General features: G+C 43.5%; 1 protein-coding gene across 2 annotated transcripts in view; it reads right to left on the bottom strand.

Moving 5' to 3' along the window:
• The window catches only part of gabbr2 (gamma-aminobutyric acid (GABA) B receptor, 2), a 175,835-nt gene that overhangs the window by 150,430 nt on the left and 9,793 nt on the right, over positions 1 to 15,612 (bottom strand). The window contains exon 2 of one of the 2 annotated variants that reach the window (XM_034599597.1): positions 12,976 to 14,023. In XM_034599597.1, the coding sequence (XP_034455488.1) occupies positions 12,976 to 13,290 (315 nt within the window). In that variant the 5' untranslated portion in view covers positions 13,291 to 14,023. Of the gene's footprint in view, positions 1 to 12,975; positions 14,060 to 15,612 lie in introns of those variants that run through there. The other variant, XM_034599596.1, reaches the window with a different exon arrangement.

Here is a 15,612-nt window from a genome sequence, read left to right as displayed (position 1 = left end):
TGCACGCGTCGGATAAAACTTTTTAGACTTTCATGTTTTTAGTGCTGACGTCCTGATGTGACTTGATGTGTCTCTCGAGGTGAAAAAGCCCAGACATTGTCAAAACAAATATATGTCCCAAAACCGCTGAAAAATAAACTGTCAACTATGATTCTACAATTAGTTGTTCAACTAGGCAAATAAACTGTCAATACATACAAATCTCACTTTGCTAACTTTTTACTGAAGTGCATATATAAACTTTCTTGTTTTGTTTTTGACTATTAAGAGGAAGAAAAAGAGCTTGTAGTCTTGGTCAAAGAGAATATTTCATTAAATATACTCATCCTCTGAAAAGGTAAGGAATGAATTTGTAAATACAGATTGCTTCTTTCAGTGTGTACACTGTTGTGTCCTTGTGCCTCTTGAGATTGTAATTTATTTCTGACACGTGTCAAAGTGATTGCATATTGCAAATATCAGTTTGCATGTTGCAAATTTGATAAAATGGGCCCAGGAGCCCGGGCTGACAGAGTTTTAATAACATGGCTCCAGACTGCTGATTGATGTGAAGTCTAGGTGGAAATAATAGAACCGAGTATCACTAGTGGTTTGTGACATGGAGCTCACAGGATTGCTGGAGAAGATAGAGAAAGTGGAGTCCCTATCCCTGAATTAGTCTTTAAATTATATTTTCTTGGATCAAATCTATTCAAACACCAGGAAATGAGATCTTTGCCATTTATCTATATTAACAAGTTTATTTAAGCAACATTCTTGTAGATTTCTGGGCATGCTACTATACCAAATCACACACTCTATTAACCAGGCCTGATGTCATTGAAAATAAAACGACCACAAACACTGACCCTGCATCTCAAGGGAGCCTTAGTTTTGAACACACCATTTAGCAACAAGTCTGATTCAGCGGTTTGTTGCCTGGTCATCCAGCCAGCTGGGAATAACCATGAGCGATGACAGTTCTTCAGGGAGAACCAGACTGTGTATGAGTGTGTTTTATCTACACATGCGTCTGTGTGTAAATACACATAGCAAGAAATTGACTAATAAAAAGGAGGCCAAGTCATCAGTTCACCTTCTTCTCCCATAAAGAAGGCAATAAAGGACTTCTGCCTTACAGTAACAGTTCATTAGTCAGACAGAGGCGGCCGCAGGTCTGTCCAATCAGGACCCCGCCCCCTCTATCAGCCGCAGTCTGACACATTCCCTGTAAGACTAACTACTCTTTAAAGCCACAATTCCCGCTCTACAGCCTTTAACATGGTTTGTTTAGTGATGCATTAACCAAAGAGAAATTACTTCATCACAGGATGTAGAGCAGCTACGAGCGACATTTAAACAACATTGGTCTTAGAGATTGTGTGTGGATAGGTGAATGTGTGTGTGTGTGTGTGTGTGTGGCTGTGGATTGGGGTCTGTTTACCAAATGGAGTGGGGACAAGTGACAACTCAAACAAAATGCAATAGACTCCTGCATCATGCTACCACTGATCTAAAGCAAGAAAGCACAATATAATCTGTTTTGCTATCCAATTATCCAACTATTCAGCTATAAAAACACACACATGCACACGCATACATACATGCACAAAGATTAGGACTGAGCCTCAGCAGATAGAGCTTCGTTGCAAATGATCTCTTATCATCATTGCACAGGCGTTTGTGATTGCATGTGCCATGATTTCCTGCTCTGGATGGGCATGACAGATGTTTATACCTCTACCGTGCATGGGCACTTAGGGAGTGTAGCAGGGAGAGTGTGTCTGTGTGTGTCTGTAGGTTACAGCTGCGGTTCTACTGTCTCTTGTTATCGCTCTTGGCACACAATGGGTTCACCAACTGCCTTCTGTGCACAGGCCCCAGTAATCACGGATGGGGAAGCGATGGCCGCTAATGGACAAAGGTCTGATGTGTATCCAGAGACTGTTGGAGAAAAGAGCTGCAGCACACGGACCCACTACCAGCTGCAAATGACAACAGTTGCACCTTAACGACAATCGTTGTTGTCAGGAGGTAGTCAGTTAAAGCAGGAAAAATACTGGAAAACACACAGAGGATTACATTGTTTGACAACCGCAAAATCTAAATGGCACACACCATGAGAGCAAAAGCAAAACTCAAAATGACAGTTTGTTTCCTTACAGCTGGATGAGCACAAAAGCATGAGATATTGCTCAAGGAAGCTTTAATGTATTAAATCCGCAGCAGTCTGTTTCTGTAAAATAATGTGAAGTGTGAAGGCTGTGCTTCCGACAGGTGCTCAAGAAAGGTCCTTATCGGTGTGACTGAGACTCTATAAGCGGCTCCTTCAGCTGAGCATCTGAGGACGGAGGAACAGCACTGACAATGACCTGATACGAAACCCAGAGAGGCAAATCATCAAAGCTGGGAAGACAAAAAGTGGAGCCGAGGAGAGTGAAAGTGTTTGATGGTTGGAACTGCTTCCATTGTCTACACTGTACAGATCGTGCCGGATCATTGAGAATATTATTAAATTCATGTAATTTGTACACGTAAATATTTTTATATATTTATATATTTCTGTCTCACTTTTGATGAGGAATTTCTAAAGAAGAAATTTTAAGAAGTTCTCATCTTTAAACCCAGCAATAATATTATAATCTGTTCATATTCTATCTAAATATTTTATTGTTTAATGGCATTAATTATGTTTACAAATTATATGAACGACATGAAGGCTTCATAAAAGTGAAACCAAATCATCTCGATCGTCCTCTAGTGGTTGGCTGCAGTACAAGTCCTAAACCTCACCCTCTCCATGATAGTAGATGGGACATGGATCAAAATGAAGTGATTATATTGACAGCTGAGACGGACTCGTGATTTGTTTAACACAGATATCACTGGGACCTTGATACTGCAACTTCACACCAGGATCACTACTGCGCAGACTCTGGATCAAAACGACATAACCAGCGTTAGATGTGAGAGAAAAAGATTGCAAAAAAATAAAATAAAAAGAGACTGCACGTGTAGGTGCATGTCATGGTGACAAAGCCAGAGACTAAATAAGAAAGGCCATTATTCTTCTGTTTCACCTGCCTGAGCCACTGCACATCCCAGCTGTGGCCATGACAGCCAACACGCCCTCTGGGAATAGGTGTTAACTGCCACTCACCCCTGGGAACTGGACGCACACACGCCATAATCAAACACATTGTGTGAAGCCAGCATCAAGATCACACACACACACACACACACACACACACACACACACACACACACACACACACACACACACACACACACACACACACACACACACACACACACACACACACACACACACACACACACACACACACACACACGAGTCAGCGACCCTCAGAGTCAAACACATATTGTACATGTGGAACCATGCAAGTCGCTATCTCTTTATAAGTGAGCATCCTCGTGCACACGCACGCATATCTTCAAAAGAAGCAGACAATGGTCGGCTCCTCTTTTTTTTTTGGTCAAGAATTACATGAGCTTTAATGTAATTACAGGACTGACAAGGACAAACTCTCTCTGCTTATTGCTCTGAGCTGGGCCCCCTTGAGAGCGACAGACAGGAACATGCACAGAGTATTTGTCCAATCTCTAATGACAATGCCCCACCCTCTCCATGATAATCCTTTCATTTCTGTCCACTCACAGAAAAGGGACAGAGAGGCACAGAGGTGAACCTGGTGCCTGCGAGCGTGTATGTGCAACGTGTGTGTGTGTGTGTGTGTGTGTGTGTGTGTGTGTGTGTGTGTGTGTGTGTGTGTGTGTGTGTGTGTGTGTGTGTGTGTGTGAGGTGGCGGAGGTGTGAAGGAAATAGACAGTGATTGAGTGAAAGGGGGGGGTAAAATTTTAAGGATTAAGGCATAATAATGGCTGACAAAGGGGCGATATTGATTGGAAAACAGGACCTCTTTTAAAAAAGGTCATCCGGAATAGTAGCACCTTGTCAGCGTCGGCTTTGTTTAAGTGTTAAAGGTCAAACAACATTAGAGGAGACGTCATTTTACCATCTCACACATACACCCTCTGTCTCTCCTTGGCCTCTGTGTGTCTCTCTTGTTCATACACATATTGTATGTGCAGCCTTTTAGTGATGGAAATTCCCCAGACACGCAGCAGCAGGGCACATATTCTCCTGCATCTTGTCTGCAGAAAAGTGAGGTCAGTAAACAGACAGCAACATCACATATATCCTTATGAAACCATTTTACCGACCAAGTCCAAGGTACTGAAAGCATTCTAAAGCTCAAACCACATTTGGGGGATAGAAAGAGTTATTCCTTTTTCAGCTGTTTGCAGAAAACAAGCTATAGCAGCAGATACACATTCTCTGTTAATTGTCTGTGCAAATGGCTTGGCTGGGGATGGCAGCTTTATAGATACACCAGCAGTAGCAGCCAGACAGACAGACCTAAGTGTTGCACTCAACATGGCAGCAGCCATCTTAACAGTATTTTCAGCAGCAGTGAATATAGATGGGAGATTTTCATCCACATCCTAGCACAGTCTATCTCTATTCTAAAGCTTTTTTTCCTCCAGTTTAGCTTCCTCAACTTCTACGTCTCGACTCCCCACCTCCTCAAGTCCCCAATTTTCTGGCTCCCCCACCTCTTCATCCTACCAACACCACCCTTGTCTCTATCTCCTGGGTGATTTCCCTGTGGGTGTGCCTCCCTCAGCACAGCGATACAGCCATGTGAATCAGAGAGTAACAGTTTGTTTAATGCTAATGGCAGCCAGATGCCTGGTTCACCACCTTTTCGGAATCATTGTGCGTCTCGACAGAGAAAAGAAAAGGAAAAGATGAGGAGCAGCCAACAGATGTCTCATCACGGCATCTGCTGGGAAAACACAATAGGACGGCACAAAGAAACGAAGATTAAAATTTGACAATGACAAATTCATTTGAAACCTAATTGATTATCACAAACTGAATTCATTAAAGCTTTTACTACAGGACCGTGTCGCCTGGTTGTAATTAAGATTAAATGAATTCAGGGCAACATATGCAGAGTTTTAGATACTGTAATAATCTTTTCAGGTGAGGTACGATGCTGGAATGTATTAAACTATGGTGGCATGTTAATTATTTGCATTATTATTATTCCATGTTTTTGTGGATGCGGTTGCTCTTCCTGACATTGGAGTACATAGTCTTTCTACTAGTTAGTCATTCATTTAACACCACCTAAACGATAGTGCTGACAGAACAGTCCTAAATGAGTGTAGATCGTTGATGTATATAAAGATGGACGACCCATCTCCACTTCCTCCCACTATCCAGAAATGAAGCTAAAATATCCCCGATACAACACTGCCATCTTGCACGCAGAGTGCGCGCAGTAGCAGGTAGCAAGGTCCCCTCTAGACACGTTTGACCAATCAGGAGTCTCAGCTGACATTTAACCCCATTTTTAAAGCATCAAACAACTAATTAAAACCATATTTACCGGAAAAAATGTAACTTAGACAAACATCAGTGTGATAAGAACTACCTTAAATGACAAAACCTAATTTGAGAAATCCTGCTACCATGCACTAACATGGAGGAGGCAAGATTTATGACCTACACTGCAGCAAGCCACCAGGTGGCTTCACTTTTGGGGAGCAGTTAACAAATATAGAATCAATGGTTTAGGCTGTCAATGGAGCACTTGACTGTTTACTATTTTGTTCAAAGAGCTAAATTAGACTACTGTCAGTCACACTAAGGCAGATTTACCAGCACAGAGAAATGACAGCAATGACCATGACATCCTTAGTATCATCATTCTGCTATCTTGAATTTCAACATGAGGCTCCAGTGTTATTCTCTGATTTTTAACATCAGTGTGTGATAGGGTCCAGAATCCCATTCAGCAGCCACTGATACATTTTCATCAGTTCCTCCACCCACACAATCCTCTCATCTCCAATCCTTTCCCACCCTCTAAGCAGCACTCGTGGACAAACACACATTCCAGCTGTTTTACAAAGCGACCAACGGGACTCGCTCAAGATGCATTTGAAACTGAATTCAGCCATCGCCTCTCTCACGTGATTAGCCTTTGACTGGGCGACTACATCGGGCCCTGCAGGGTGACTCCACGGACAAGAGATAATGCCAAACACTCTCTTGGTCTAACCAATTAGCAAAATACTTGCACAAACAGTGAGATTCAGTCCAACACGCTGTAATCGACTCAAGGTGTTCTGTGGAGAAAGCCAGAAGGCTAATTTGTTTTTGTCACACTTGAAGTCTCCTATTGAATTTCATGCTCGGAATACCAATATCACTTCAAATAAAGTATTGTGAGGTTAACACATTAGTAAGAAGACGTTGCTCTGTTATTAATGTTGTGTAAGAAGAAGCAGATCAGAAAAAAAACGGACATATTTCTGCAGGACAAACATCTGGGATAAACAGGAAACAGTGATCAGGTCTATGCATCATCTATTTACTTACTGTAATGAGATACATTTTCATTTCTTCATCAAATTAAATTACGCAAACGGAGATAAATGCAAGAATCATATATAGTGGTCAAGACGAGTGTGCATAGAAATGAAAAACATGCTTAGTACAAAATGTCATGTTTGAAATGATTGATGACAATTGGATCCCCACAGTAAGGGTGAGAGGGTGGAGCACTGTTCAAGCAACTGTGCCAGCAGGGGTGTATTTGCAGGTAAATGTTAAGTACAGCACATGTAGTTTGTTCATTTATGGGCCACATTATGTGTGTGCTTGTGTTTCAGAGTATCAGTTATAAAGACGGCTTCAGGGCAGATACGAGCGTCTTTCATCAGGAAAGTTCATGTTTCTGGTTACATCAGCCCTCCGGGCCACTGGAAGCCTGACTGCAATTAATGCAGTGCGCAATTAATGCTCTAATGTGTTAAACAATGATACATGTTTCTCCAATTTTGAATGAATCGGACAAAAATAACATTATGATGTTAAAACAATACTCTCTTGAACCTGCAATAGTATAACAACACAAAATCTTGGGAGCCTCTAACCGATCTAATGCTCATACCTCATTGCATGCAGTAATTGCTTCTTTTTTTCACATGGCCATTAAACTATGTAGCCTCAGAGAAATAACGCAAATGGCATTACATTATGATCCAATAAGAAGTAAGAGACTGGCCATTTCCTTTTCCTGCACGGAGAATGATATAATCCTATTTCGGGATCTCCATCTCACATCCCTACACATCTCTGTCTCTCTCTCGCCTCTCTCTGATTCTCCCCTGAGATCCTGTTCGTTTTTTGAGAAGGGCTGCTGAACATTGATCCCCACTATCTGTGTCAGGTCAGTGAATACAGCCACACTCAGCACTTTCTGTAGGACTGGAAAGTACCCGGGCTGTTACAGGCTGCCTTCCTCTACTATCCCTGAATATCCAGCCTCTTCTTTTAACAGTGACAGGTACAATGTGTTGACCCGCTCAGCCTGGGTCACTGCTACAGTGTTGAAAAGATGTCAGATATTTAGATAATATGTTGTAAACAATATGAGACCCTGCCCTAAAAAAGTCTGAGGATTTTACACTGGAGATCAGAGGTGTAATTGTGTGTGTGTGTGTGTGTGTGTGTGTGTGTGTGTGTGTGTGTGTGTGTGTGTGTGTGTGTGTGTGTGTGTGTGTGTGTACTTATAAAGAGATAGTGACTTGCACACATGCTGGTGCTTGCATGGTTCCATATATAGAGTATGTGTTCAACTCTGAGGGTCGGTGACTCGGTGTGTGTTTGTGTGCGTCTTTGTGCATGTGTTATAAATGTCATCCATATAGATAAATGCTATAGAAACCACATCTCCAAAACCCTGAAAAACCAACAGCCCTGAACCAGCTTGCCTTGACTTAGGACCTATGCTTAATGGGACCCTGACCTCCATTATGGAAATCCCTTTTCACAGAAAAACTAACTTCTTCTGACAAAATGCCTCACATATGCTTAGAGGAGTGCACTTCCTCCTGTGAACGAGTGCACTGTATACGGTGGTTTCAGGCTCGCCAACATGCGCACAAATGTGACATGTTGCATCTTGTCCTCTGAGGGGAGAAAGGGGAAAAAACAGTTTATACTGTACATATTTCTGTGCAGTATCTGAACATAGGTCAGTGGTAACGTAGTCTCAGGAGGCTCATAGTAGTGCAAAATCATATACTATAAATACCCATCTACATACTGTATCTGATGCACTGCACCTGACCAAGATCCACATCTCCAGCTGTAGACTGTGTCTTTGTGGTTTTATTGATTTTCCTTTAAAATACATGTGTTCACTCTTCTGACTGCGAGAATACAGGAAACATGATAGCAAAGGAGCACATTCTCTTAAAGTACATTTATTCAAGATTTCTTCCAACAGAATATCTCTGCATTTGTTCGAAAGATCACAGAAGTGAAGTTTCCAATGGTTGATATCAAATTGCTTGTTTCCTTAGATGACACTATCCACCTCTGATGTGATGACCCAAAGGTCACGGGGAGAATGGAGTCATAAAATCCTGAACCCAACTCACAATCAACACAAACAAAAAAACAAGGACAAAGAGGAATGTTACGCAAATTGAAATACAAAACATAAAGAGAAACTGTGATTTAAAATGATCAACTCACATTTAACAGCTAAATTATGCCTGTTCAGACCTTAGAACCCTACACAAGAGCTATGGACTGACTTGATAGCTCACAATACACAAAAATGGTCAAAGGGCCTAGACATTCAGCTCGTCAGCCGGTATGTACCCCCAGACCCCCAGATGGATGTGCCTGTAGGTCCCTATTCACCAATCCACCAATAACACAAGGGAGGAGGAGGAAGTAGAGTTGCGGCACAAAGAGTCTAAGCAGCAACACAACACATGCTGACACGTGTTATCGGTTACACCATAACCTATGGGGGTATGTAACACCCCCAACCATGAAAAACACACACACACTGTGTTTATTAATCTTTACTTTGAAAAGAGAAGGAAAAGCTTGAGAAAGAGTATCAGCCACAACATTATCATGTCCTTTTTTATGCTTTATGTTATCACATGCTATCAAAAATAAATGTTCCATTCAACAACTGACAACAAAAGGTTTGGATCACCGCAAATGCACGGGTGGTGGGGCTGTCACTTTTTATTCACAGTTCGAACAACTGTTCAAACGTGGGCAAAAAAATGAATTATTCAGTCCGCCATGTTCTTACCGAATTTTAAAATTCACAGCATATAAATGCAAAAGGCTGGGCTTTCTTCTCCGAGGGGTGTCTGTAAACTGCACTGTCACTGTGTGACAGAGCTGTTGTTCTGTTTGTTAATGCCAAACGGAGGTGGTGAGCCATGCTGAGGGGATCATGGCACTGAACCACCTGAGATGTAGTGTATGGGAGCTTATTCTTTTGTTTTTGACACCATAGGTAGAACGTTTGTGGAGAGGCCTAAAGGTGAGGCCGTTTGCTGACTTCTCAAAACTGGGCTGCAGTAACACTACCCCAACAATAAGATCTGATGTGAGCTGTTAGCTCGTCCCTAGAGTGAGGCAGCGGACGCACTACAAATTAAAGCAACCATGTCAATTCCTCGATCCGGGCTATGTGGGTTGGCTTTTAAGTTGGTCTAAAAGAATTAGGTGCTAGTTCTCATTTGTTCAAACTTAAGTGACTGCCTTATTCTGTGAAACTGCAAATCTCTCATTATTCTCGGAGGACTATAATGAAAGTATTGTGACTTTCATTGTCCTATTCTCTCCCAATTCCCCTCAGTGTGTGACACAGCAAGCCTGTTTCACAAATGTTTCTCAATATCCTAAAACAGTCCTTGTGCCTTCGTCCCAGCATTTGCAGAATAACTGCTGTACAATACAAACTGCACAGAGGACTAATGTTCCTTTCTGGGATGAAGAGTATATGAACTTTATTTGTTTCTAAAATCCTATTTCTCCCACAAATGTTTGAAACATTACAGTCCAATTGTATATAACAGCAACCTTTGCCTTTTTGATTTGTGAGGTTTACATTTATATTCATTGTATGATATGACTGGCCATAGCTTAACACAAGATAGCAATGAATTCAAAAACTTAGCCTACCACGTTTTACTATTCTGAGTGGCCCCTCTTAAGGGCCCGTCACACATCCTATAAACCCGTGAACTAGCGTAGCTTAGCCTAGAATGCGCTCACTGCCCAAAGTCTCCCTTCCATCCTCTTCCAGTGCTTCCCGTCCTCTCCAAAGCTTTGATCCTCTAAGCCTGCAGAGTTACAGTATCAGTCCTCAGTTACACTAAAACCCACACTCACACATCTAGAGCGGCACTGGAGGACCAACTCTGGCTCCGGCACTAAGCCTCCCAGTTGATATAATCCATCTTGCTTCTTTTCTACCTGCAACGCTCGGGTTTCAAAGCAAAAATGTATTCTGCAGTTGCCTCAGCCTGATAAAACTGAGTACATAGCTGCAACATCTTCCTCAGCCTGTTCCGACCAGTTTCACACCATCTCCCATTAGAGCATCATGCAGTCCACATCAGGACATCTGCTCTACTTCCAGCAACTGCTTCCTCAGTCCTCTTACCGCCTCAATCTAGCAACACAGCCTCAGCTCTGAGGTCTTTTACAGTGGGACAGCCCCCAAGTGCCTCACCATCCACATCATCAGCACCACCGCCCAGCGCCACACCACCAGGGAATGGACTGGGCCTGCTCAGTCTACCCATGGCTCCACCAACAGGGGATAAAGGGATAAAGAGCCTCTGCTCTGGGACTGATTACTTACATCTGCCAGGCTAAATCCCAGTGCCCACACAAACACACACACACACACACACACACACGTGTACGACTACCACAAAGACACACACTTGGCCTGCTGCTAGCTGCAAACGAATGCACTGATGCATGTATTGTTTTCTGACATAAGCATGTGGTATGTGGGGAAGCTGTGTGCATGTTAGGGACTCTTTTTTCATGTGCGAGTAAGAGATTATATGGCAAATGTATAATGAGCGCATGCATGGTCAATTGTTAATGACACAACCATCACTATCTTTATATTATTACTCCTATAAACATGTCAGAGGCTCCAAAACCAATTTAGTCGACACTACAATAACCCTGCCCCGGAGCAAAGTTCGTCAATCTCTAAATTCCCAAGAGTGTTGAGACAGTCTCTACACTTCAGCCCACTCCAGCTGATATAAACAAACAAATACAGCTTCTCACATGTTATTGAAATCATGTTTAAAGGTCTCCTGCCTTTTCCTTTAGTATTCTCTGTAAATATATAGAGAACAAAAATTCTGTTGCAGTAACATAGGTATTTCCAATTGCACTTCACACTGCTCTCTGTGGTCAACTGATGATGTTAACCGTGTCAGCCTGTGCCAGATGGTTTGCAGTTTGTAAATATACTCTTTAGGTTAATGGCAGGGTGCTTTTCCTTAGTTACTAAAATCTGGTCAAAGTTCTTCATTGATAACATAAATCAAGTGATAAAAATGTTTTATATGGTCCCCCACTAGAAGAATACGGAAAAATAACAAGTGCTGAACATATATCTCTTACCGACTGACATGGAGTATTACAATTTTTTACATGATCGGACCCTGGGTTGTTAGCTACAATGTAACAATTTACAAAACAAATGTCAAATACCATAGGATTGGCAGTGCCATGATGTAATTAAGTTTAGCCTTTGCCCACAAAATCATCAAATAACACTGTTCCCATTGATTGCCAGTATTAGAAAGCTGGCTTCCCTATCTGACGTTTCCCAGTGAGCGGATGTCAGGCTGGCCTACTGACCTCCTGCTTCCAGCTCATCTTTCCCTCCCAGGGAATAGAAGGGGGAAAATCATAACTCTCACATAGCATATTAATCTCATGGTCTGAGCGCATGCTGCCTGTGAGGGCTTACCTCTGTCAGCAGAGATTTGAATGCTCTTTCACACAGATGCACCTGTGCACATACAGGACTCTGAACTAGTGCTGGACAGTGAAAACCAAATGAATTCCAACGATTTAACGCACGAGGGGCAGGAGTTACCATGAGAAGATTTAATAAGACAAACCTAGATCAACAGAACAGATTATAATGTATCCAATGTTACATTATTCAGCTTTAAACTGATGTGTCCTCATCACTGAAGCCAGTAAGGCCACTATGAAAAACTGCTGAATGAGTCACATAATTCAAGTGCAAACATAATATGGTGAACGCCTATATTGTAAAAGATTGCAGATATGTAATCATGACTAAACTTCAAGAGGACTTCAGCTGGAGAGGTAGCTTTGATTATTATTGTTATTTTTACGGAATGTACAGATCTTAATTTGGAACTCGAACACTTCCTTCCAAAGATGCGAGGAGACGGAACAACTCTACATCCAATTACCGCCATCTTCAGGCACGCAGGGAACCAGCCCTTAAATCGTTAAAAGATGCACCGGATTCGTGACTGAAAAAGCTTTGCTGCACGGACTCAGCTTTAATAGAACACACATCTGGTCTGGTAATGATCACAAAATACACTAACAGTTAAAATCCAACCAGATAGAGGTGATGGATGACACGTGTATTATCAGACATCATGGTCAACCCGCTTCATCATGGGACTGCGGTAAACCATTAAAACGGCCACTACAAGACCAGGAGTGTGATGTGAGGCTCCGCGGTGCCCAGGAGTTGCAGTGTCTCTTCTGATGCATGTAAATGCGCTGTGGGCGATCAGAGACCCCCGCACCAACACCGCGCTGCCATTCAGGAGAACAGGCGACAGCAGTTGACTTTAGCGCAGTGAGAACCAGCTCATCTACAACGAGGCTGTGCAGACACCAAACATAAGACAGGGTCCACCGTTTCCCCCCTTGGACGCACAGTGTGGTGCGCTGTGGGGCCAATTGCGCGCACGTATACACGCGTGCACACATACACATGCACACACGCCGTATAGGCTATAGCTGTTTGGTTCAGTCTGCGTGTTTACCTCGGTGTCGTAGATTTTGGTGATCAGCGAGAACGAGTACTTCCTGGACTCCCGTATGTGCTGGATGGCCAGCTGGACCGCCGGCTCGATGCCCTGGCTGATGCCGCTCATCAGGGCCGACTCGTTCATGGGCATAAGGACCATGATGGGCAAGTTTTCCCCGTCCCTGGCGAACCAGCTGTTGTCCTGTCCGTGTTTGGTGCGGTCGTTGCACACCTTGGCCAGGGCAGGGTGAAACAGCAAGACAGAGAGGAGCAGGCATCCCGTCGGGAGGAGCATCTCCCAGCCGCTGCAGTCCCTCCGGGCTGGGGCCATGCTACCGTGCAGGGTGACCAGATGAGATCCCGCCGTGCTCTCGCTCACTGCTTGGGCATCGCAAACCCGGGCTCGTCCGGGATGCTCAGGCGCCCGCCCGTCAAGGAAACCGTATTTCGAAACAGAGCAGACGCGAAAGCCGCGACAGCCCCTGCAGTGGGCGAACTCGTCCTGTGTGGACTATGACTGCAAACTGAAAATATTTCTACTCAGTAACGGTGCCTCCTGTGTGAGAATATTCCAAGGACGCAGAGACTGGCGTTGCAGAGGGAGAGCTCTTGCCTCTCGGTGTCCGTCATCCAAACGATCTCCTGTCAAACAGCTCTCTGATTCAGCGCCTCTGCTCACCTTTAATTTCAAGCACTTATCTTACAAGCACAAGAATGTCCTGAAGAATGGCCCCAAAATCATGGAGATTACCTCCCCAGGTGTAGACAGAGATCTATCACACGCTGACAGTTGTTGCGGATACAAAATCACCTCCGAAGTAAATTCCCAGCCAAGAGATGTCAACTGCGGGCATCCCTGCCAAACGCAGCGCCGAAATCTGACAAATTACGACGACGGGATGGGGAAAAGAGACTAAAAACGCACAGAGCTAGATGACGGTGAAAGCTTGGCCGCAGAGGTCCTACGGGAAGATGTCGACTGAGTCTTCCTTGACAGCCGATGGGACTCAGATGCGCATCTCCGATGGTGCGTCAGACAAGCGCTGAAGCCACTGCTGCTGCTGCTCACCGTGCGCGCAAGAGGGAGCACTGGATGTGGAGGAGGAGAGGAAGCGAGGGAGGGATGGGGGAGGGAAGGGGAAGGGGTATACAACAGCCTGGTGGAAAAGCTGCATAGGCTTTGTGCAGGGCAAACTCATCAGTGGCTTGACAGCAGAGGGTGATTTACTGGGCTTTTATGTTGGAGGCAGACAACGTTTCAGACATGCATAGAGCTGGCTAGTTAAAATGTATAGGGATGCATAGAGCGGTGTTACGTTGCACGTCACATAACAATCGAACATAAAATTACTTAATCGAGCTATATTTTCTTTTGGACTCATTATAAATGGGGATTGTTCCCACATGCCGGCAGCTGGGCTATGTGGCTGTACCCTCAAATATCCTTAAGGGTCATAAGACATAATAGTTGGTTCTTTGTGCGTCTCAACCTGAGGATGAAAAGAGAATTCCCACTAGGACCAATGATGAATATAGAATCAATAGTAGATATGAGCATAGAAGGATTGAGACTTTTAATATATGCTTTGATTTAGTGGCGTGTCTCACACTGTGTTATGTAGCAAGCAGCCAGGTAAAATGGGCTAAAAGACTGAAGTTAAAGGGGTATACCAGGAAAAGTTCATTTTCACAGTAAAGGGGACTTTATCCAGTCATTGGAACCAGTTGAGGATGCATACAAAAGACCATTAGCATTACCGGTTTAACTCTGTCCACATTAATAATCGTGATTCTTGGGAAACAAGCAGAATCAGCTCAGCAGAATTTCAGCACCACAGACAGCGATGTGTCCCAGCTGAAGAGCCCCTGCCCTGTCCATGGTCCTGTACTCTCTAACAGAATTGTAGAATCGGTCCCCTCTTCATGTGTACAGTACACAGTTTTAATCATGCCCTTAACCAGCCTAACCCAGTAATCATTTGTTTTACTTGTACTTGTTGGAGCCTGTACTCATTTTTGCAACATGGCCTTCTACGATTAAAAAACAATACCTTCCTCTTAATTATTGACATGTGTTCCTGGTAACTAATTCACCAGCATTGCTGGAACATTACATCATAGGGAACCCCATATATGTCTTACTTGTAGGGACAGACTTTGTTAGGTTTCAGGGGGGTAGTCGGTGATTCATTCATGCTGTATAGTGTACCATTAGCCTATTACCTGTTCTTCCCTAGGGGCAGGCTAAACACAGCTTTATTCATGTTTCTGTGTACAAGGATTAGTGTCTCCTGTGGCACAGTGGGCCAAAAAAACAGGCAATTATTGCAATAGTTTGCAGCACAATTCATGGTATTGTTAAAGAGGCGTGGGAAGAGAACAGAATATGCTGCCAGGGGGTAACAGTTCTCCACATGTGGGAAAAATATGAAAGCATTTCAAGCCATCAGCTGCAACTGTATTTCAAAACAGAGGCACGTATAGTTTGACCTACGCAATTATATCACATGCAAAATTACAATCAGCATCAAGGCGGGTTGTTTGAAAAAGTGCTTTGATAGTAAGGGTCTGAAGGATTCTCCATATCCTTAATTGTTTTAAGCCGCGATTCGGTTCATACCTATTTTCTTTTGAAGGGGGGGACCCGAAATGT

Source organism: Hippoglossus hippoglossus, chromosome 11, assembly GCF_009819705.1.
Source record: "Hippoglossus hippoglossus isolate fHipHip1 chromosome 11, fHipHip1.pri, whole genome shotgun sequence".
Taxonomy (NCBI): Eukaryota; Metazoa; Chordata; class Actinopteri; order Pleuronectiformes; family Pleuronectidae; genus Hippoglossus; species Hippoglossus hippoglossus.
Note: the sequence above shows the minus strand (reverse complement) of the source record. Positions and strands in the feature narration are given on the sequence as shown.